The sequence below is a fragment of the Carex rostrata genome, chromosome 12 (assembly GCF_964058835.1).
Source record: "Carex rostrata chromosome 12, lpCarRost1.2, whole genome shotgun sequence".
In the NCBI taxonomy this organism is placed as follows: Eukaryota; Viridiplantae; Streptophyta; class Magnoliopsida; order Poales; family Cyperaceae; genus Carex; species Carex rostrata.
The window spans coordinates 13,034,035-13,041,122 of record NC_135929.1 but is presented as its reverse complement, the minus strand read 5'-3'; the positions used below and the strand labels follow the sequence as shown (position 1 = coordinate 13,041,122).

Below are 7,088 nucleotides of genomic sequence, written 5' to 3'. Positions count from 1 at the left end.
AAAACAGCGATTTTCAATAAATCTAAAGAAATAGTAAAAAAATTCCAAAAAATGTAAAATTTGGTCTCCAAACACATATTAATATGGAGAACAAAATGAACGGTTCAGATCAACCGTTAGGATTTTGAAAACTCAAAATCCGAGCCATTGCATGGAGGGGTTCTATGCTATGCATAGCATGCTAGCATATTCCTATATATATATAGGACTTAGCTATGGTGTTGTGGGTTGCATAGAGGCCTCCCGTGCTACGGCTCAATATTCGACTTTTCAAAATCAAAACGATCGATCCGAACCATTCATCTTGTTCTCCATATTAATATGTGTTTGGAGATCAAATTTTACATTTTTTGAAAATTTTTTACTATTTTTTTAGATTTATTGAAAATTGCTGTTTTTCAGATAAATCTGAACCATAAAAAACAGCGATATTTAATAAATCTAAAAAAATAGTAAAAAATTTCCAAAATATGTAAAATTTGGTCTCCAAACACATATTAATATGGAGAACAAGATGAACGGTTCGAATCGACCATTTTGATTTTGAGAAGTTGAATATTGAGCCGTAGCACGGGAGGCCTCTATGCAACCCATAGCATATTAGACAGACCCTATATATATATATATATATAGGTTGTGGCTAATTTGCTGCCGGCAGCATTTCTGCTGGCAGTGCTGCCGCTGTTTTTTTTATTTTGTGATGTCCAAATAATAAATCCAAACCGTTAGATGTTTAATCTATATTATAATCTACTTGGAGACCAAATTTTACATTGTTTGGAATTTTTTTACTATATATTAAGCTGTTTTGAAAACCGCTGATTTCAATGCTGCAGAAATTTACTGAAATCAGCGGTTTTCAAACCAGCTTAATATATAGTAAAAAAATTCCAAAAAATGTAAAATTTGGTCTCCAAGTAGATTATAATATAGATTATCTTGTACCTTGATCCCTCCTCTATATATATATATATATATATATATATATATATATATATATATATATATTATCTTGTACATTTTACTTTCTATTTATATTTGTTACCTTGTATTGTATCCATCATATATAGATGCAGTTTAATATATATATTATTGAGTATGATGAAGTTAAATAGAGAAATTGAAAGTCTTGGGAATTGAAGGTGGCTGCAACTGCATGCATGCATGGTGTGGCATGTAATGTGGGCCTCGACAAATAAATAAAGCATCGATCGATCCTCTCAAAAGACAAGATAGGGAAGGGAAAGGAACCCACCACTCCACCAGTGGTTGTGAGCCTGTGAAGATCTATCTATCTATCGATCTATCTATCTATCTATCTATCTGGCTCTGAGCCTGTGAAGATCGATCTATCTGAACTACTGCAGGCTCAAAATCTTGTAATGGTCCAAACGAAGGAATATATATATATAATATCACCCATCAATCCATCATCGCTCGTTTTTCTCAAAGCTACATATATATATGTATCTCTGTCATTCCCACGAGCTCAGCTTAATTATTAGTTTGGATGCAGAGCAAAACAGGAAAGTTTCACAAATTAATTTACTCTTTATAATTAAATTTAATATTTTATTATAATAATTTGTATATAATTCATAATTAACATCATGAATTGTCTGACAAAATTTTAGCACATGCACCTTTAGATTCAAAGATTTCTCTTTCAAGTGTTTGCAATTTTATTTTGTGCATGCATTTTGTCCATTTGTTGTCTCTTTTTCAAATGAAGTGACAGAAGCCTTTATTAGGATAAACACGCATATATATATAGTTTATCTCGTTTTATTAAAATAGAATGAGATACAAGCACTCGTACATTAATTGCTCCATGCAAACAACAACAGCAGAAAGCAGATTAAACAGTACTGGTACACCATAAACAAAAGAAAACAGCACAGCGGATCAACGTAAAGAGCACTCCAAACTACGCTCCCGCCATTAATTATCTTTATTGATTTCTCAAACCATCATCACTTCCTCTGCATGCTTTTTGTAATTTTAGTGCACCCTGCATTTTATATATGAAATATGTTCTATCAGTAAAATGATATATATTTTGTAATGTATAATATTGTACGTCACCTAGCTTTTTCCTTGCTTAAAAAAGGACAACTAATATATAATTACTCTATGAAACATCCTTGATTACTGTTACTGGTGTGACAATTAATTAAAGGGTAATTTCAACAAGTTTCATACTTTGAGCAATCGGTCGAGGTGCTGATGACATACGGCACACTGACACCGCACTTGCCGGGGAGACCAGAGACAGCACCGGCGTTCAAGCTCACACTCTTGGCAAGGTTCTTGAGGCAGTTGCACGCTGTCTGGCGGTCGGTACCTGTTGCAGCCTTCGCATTCAGGCTCTTCACACCACTGCAGCAGCCTGCAGACGGCGCCCCCTGGCCGCTACGTGCATATGACATGCACGGGGAAATGGCAGATGCCACCTCACCGCATGTAATAGCACTCACGGCATGCGGTGCGGTAAGGAGGAGGATTGCAACTGTTGCAGCAGCAACGGCACGGATGTCAAAGCAAGCCATTTTTTGGTGGTGTTATTAGAAAAGGATTTGAGAGAATTGTAATTTGGAGTGTGAAATTAATGTGATGTTGTTGTGTTGATGTGATTTCAAAGGAATGCAAGGAGGTGTTTATATAGTCATCAATATTGCAGGTATGTATTAACTTGGAAGTTGCAACTGTTCTGGTAATAATTTAATGTGGCTGCATGTTATGTATCTTCATCATTGTACTATGATTATGACAAAACACCTAACTGTTTGGCAATTGTTGCCAAACTTGTCACTATTAACTATTAAGCATTAACAATTAATTCCCAATTACTTGCAACTCATGCAAGTTATTTAATTATTTGTTTCATTCCTTATATGTGATCCAATTTCTCCATCAATCCCTAACTTGGCCTTTAACTTATTGCTTTAATTAAGCTCATCTGTAGCCACAAGCAAATCTATATATTATAATATAGTTATATATAATTAATTATAGTTCAAGGGCTCAATTTAAGCTCATCTGAAGCCACAAGCAAAAAAAAGTAGTTCAAGGGCTAGCTCAATTTAATTAACACGAGTTCAATCATTAAATTGGTGAGCATAGTAATTAATACTAATCTTCACTCATATCAAAATAAATCTGCTACGATCCTAAGGAGATTGTAAGGTCTTAAAATTTCAAATTTGGTTGAATTAAGTCTGAATGGTACAGAATTTTCAGATCAAGTGATTTTCTACCTATCTAACAAAATTGTAAAAAAATTCTAAAAAATGTAAAAATTATTAAAAATAGTAAATAAATTTCAAAAAAGTAAAATTTAGTATTCAATTTACATATATAATTATATATAACTAATTTACTGAATTACCTAGATCAAGATTTGAAATATAAAATTTTAAAATAGAATTAATTCTATGACACTACTGATTACTGAAAGGTATATATATCGTGATAAATCTTTGTACAAGCATATTCCATCCTTCATAATTTTTTTTGTCTGTGGCAAACCCGCTCATGGTCCCAATATCGACACGCGTTAATGTAATAAGGCCCCGGTATTTAACTTAACTTAAATGGGAGAATTTTACATATGAAATTAAGGTGGTTTGAAATGATTGTGCTGATTTTATTATGCTTTAATTAACACATGTTGTAATGCATTATTGCCGACATGCTATTAATTAAAAAATAAAATTAGGAAACCGTTAAGAAATGTGATTATTATATAAATTATACAAGTTAAATATTATTTATCCTTGTACAATTTAAAATTTTACGGAGTTCATCCTTAATACATTTATTATCGAATTTCACTTATAAAATTTATTAATTTCCACATTAGAATTGAACCATGCATAAAGTATATACGTGATTCAAACTTGACACTTTGACTGTATGTTAGACAAGAAAAAATTGTACATGTACATTTTAAGAAAACAATCCGCCAAATTAATCATGCTTAAATTACCAATGATCCCCATATTAAAAAGAATTATTATTTTTTTTAAATGTAGTAATATAATAGATCATACACCACTTGTCATGTTTGCTTGAGGTCTAATTAAACCATGAAATAAGATATTTAGAATTTAGTTAAGCCATCAAACAAGAATTAATTAGACTGCCCTTATAAGATGGCTTAAGTCTAATTTTAGTCATCCAAATTTAAGCCACACCTAGTAATTAGATAGTTTAACTTTTATTACTTCTTGACATAAGTTGTACTTGTTTAGTGTTGATTTAACTCATTAAGTGTAGCTTGTGTGATTGTCAAGTGTATTAAGGCTGAAAATTACAGCAGTTACCTGACTCAAAATATTTTTTTAAGACGTTTATTTCATGTGTCATTTGGATTTTAAATTATTTTTTGAAAACATTTATTTCATGTGTCATTTGATTTTTTTTGTTAGAAGTTTTGAAGAGTAATTAATGCAGATTTAATCATCATTATATACTGAATTTCACTACTAACTAACTGATTTCAAAATAGATAAAATAAAGTATTAGGATTTCAAATTAAAAAAACTCACATTACTTTTTTTTTAAAATAATGGGTTTATAAGAGTCAAGCCACCCAACACTTTCAAACTTCTATGTATATTATATTATAGAGGATTTTCTCACTTTGTGAGTTTCGAACACATAACCTTCTACATAAGAGTCAAGTGTCTTTGCCACTAGATCAAAGGCAGATTAGTAAAACTCACATTATTGATTATTTTTTAATCACTACTACAAAAAAAAACCCTTTTATATTGGTTAGAATCACGTTCCGTCATCGAGGTCTGATTCAATGCATATCGCCCCGATAGGAAATGTAAATACACTAACATCGGCTAAAAACAGATGGCATTAATCAATATACCATCGACAGAGGTCGTTCGGCCATCGGGTGGGACGTACCCAACGCCATCGCTTTTGTTTGGCAACCGATGGTAAGTCTAGCCTTCATTTACTAGCCCTTTTTTAAACACATCATTTCAACCAATAATTTTAAACATGAATTCAACTAAATATATAAATATACAACATGCATAATGCATATTGTACCCAACAACAACATATATATATCTGTAACATAACAACATTATAGATTACCAACAAGTCATATATATAATTAACTGTATATCATTAAATGTACCAGCAGTAATGTATGTATCATCTCACAACAAGCCATAATTATCATCAGCAAAGCTTTCGCGCAATTGTACCCACTGATTGCGCCAATGACAAAAATGTACATCATATATGTGTACCAAAAACTGACCAAGTTTCAATTCCAGCGTGCCTTTGTCGAGGAGGTAAAACACGATCCAAGAAGTACTTGCACCATGTTGTACGGATCGCATGTAGATCACTTTCCTTGTACGGTGTACGGCTCAATTTGCTCTGCATGAACGAACCCCGAACATATTAACAACATATACATATATATAACAAATGAATCTGAAAACATGCATGATAGATAGATCAAAACAGGTGATTAATTGGCAAACCTTTGGAAAAGATCTAAAATAATTTTTGATGATGAACTCCATGTTCTTCATCACAAAATAGCCGCATTCCTAGTCTCCCCTTTGTCTAGGGCACTGAAATGTGTATTATTTTAAACAAAATATAATTAGTAATGCAATTGTAAATTGCAATAAATTAGAATAATAAACTCAGATTGAAATATTTTCTTACCTCATAGTCTCTAACATCCAGGCTGCTCCTCGTGGCCTGCTGCTTATTTTTATTCCTTAGTAAGTATTGCCGATGAGCCCTAGAAATAATACTAAAGGTCAGTATGCAATACTTAAAAGTATGTTAGATCGGTGTTTTGTGTTTTAAATTATATACATATATTTGAATTACTTTCTAAGGTATATAATGAATAATAATTCTCTGTCTGGATGTGGCAACGAGTCCAGCTTATAGACAGCAGAGCTTTGTGGCATTATAACGAGAAGCACCCAATGGTTACTACAATTGAAGCAATAAAAAAATCAATACAAACTTGTTAAAAACAGACAATAAATTACATGAGTATAATTAATTAACATCTTACTATTGGTGGTATGGTGCAAATACAAGTTTTTTTCCCTCATTCTGTAGCAATGCATCAACTAAGTACTCCATGGCAGTTTCATTGTAATGGGTTATATATATTTCACAGATCAAATTTGGGTCCAAAAAAGCAATGTCATTATTGTTTTTCTCAAGTGTAGGAATTATTGACCTGCAATAGCTGAAAATAACAAGTTTCAAATACAAGGAAAGAGTTAATTGCTGAAAGAATAAAAACCTTTAAAATTCAAAAGACTCGCAATGTCCAGACTTGTAGAATAGAGACATCAAGCCCCCCCATACATCATCAGGTCCTTGATATCTTGGAAGCCCACTAACATTTGAAAGCCCTCAGGCCGCAACACTCCAGGTTCTACAGGGCAAAAGAATCCTGCTCCTCCATCCATTGGCACAGCAAGATATCTGTCATGTAGCATTTGGAATTCAATCCCTAGTTCTTCCAACTCCGTCTAAGTGACAAGCGGTTCCCAACTACCTATGGATGAAGAAGCCTGCTCCTTGACCATTTCAACGGCCACATCCTTGGCCACCGCATTTGCCAAATCCATCAACCTGATCTATACACACTCACACACACACACAATGGATGTATCACTATCATAAGTTTTATAAAGAGAGTAAGCCAGTCTAATGTATGTGTTGGGGTTTAGGCATTTCTATTTTCCAGATATGCCCTTCTTTCAGCTGTAGCAAGCCCAAATTATTGTGTAATTTTGTTAGAAAAACAAAATTGTGTTTATTGATTTTACCTCATCACTATCCAACTGTATCCCGTTCTTTGGCCATTGAATACAATTTGTTAAGGCATCACGGAGTAAAATGATGTCATTTGTAACATCCGGAATGGGAATTGGCACGAGATTATATGCATCATTGGTCGAGACCACCTGTACCAGCATGTGACCTGGTTCGGGGGGTATCCCTTGTACCACCTTATCAGTACATTCCATGGCCGAGAACACCCAGGCCTTGGCCAAAATCACCGGTCCAGTGCCAAA

At 33.3% G+C, this 7,088-nt stretch overlaps 1 protein-coding gene across 1 annotated transcript; it reads right to left on the bottom strand.

Annotated features, from left to right (window-relative positions):
• Window positions 1-1,743: 1,743 nt before the first annotated feature.
• On the bottom strand, window positions 1,744-2,638 carry LOC144563466 (non-specific lipid-transfer protein 1-like). Its single transcript, XM_078312943.1, has 2 exons — window positions 2,203-2,638; window positions 1,744-2,011 (listed from the first exon to the last, which is right to left on the bottom strand). The coding sequence occupies exons 1-2, from the start codon at window positions 2,547-2,549 to the stop codon at window positions 2,002-2,004; spliced, it is 357 nt and encodes a 118-aa protein (XP_078169069.1). The 5' UTR covers window positions 2,550-2,638; the 3' UTR covers window positions 1,744-2,001.
• Between the last annotated feature and the right edge of the window lie 4,450 nt (window positions 2,639-7,088).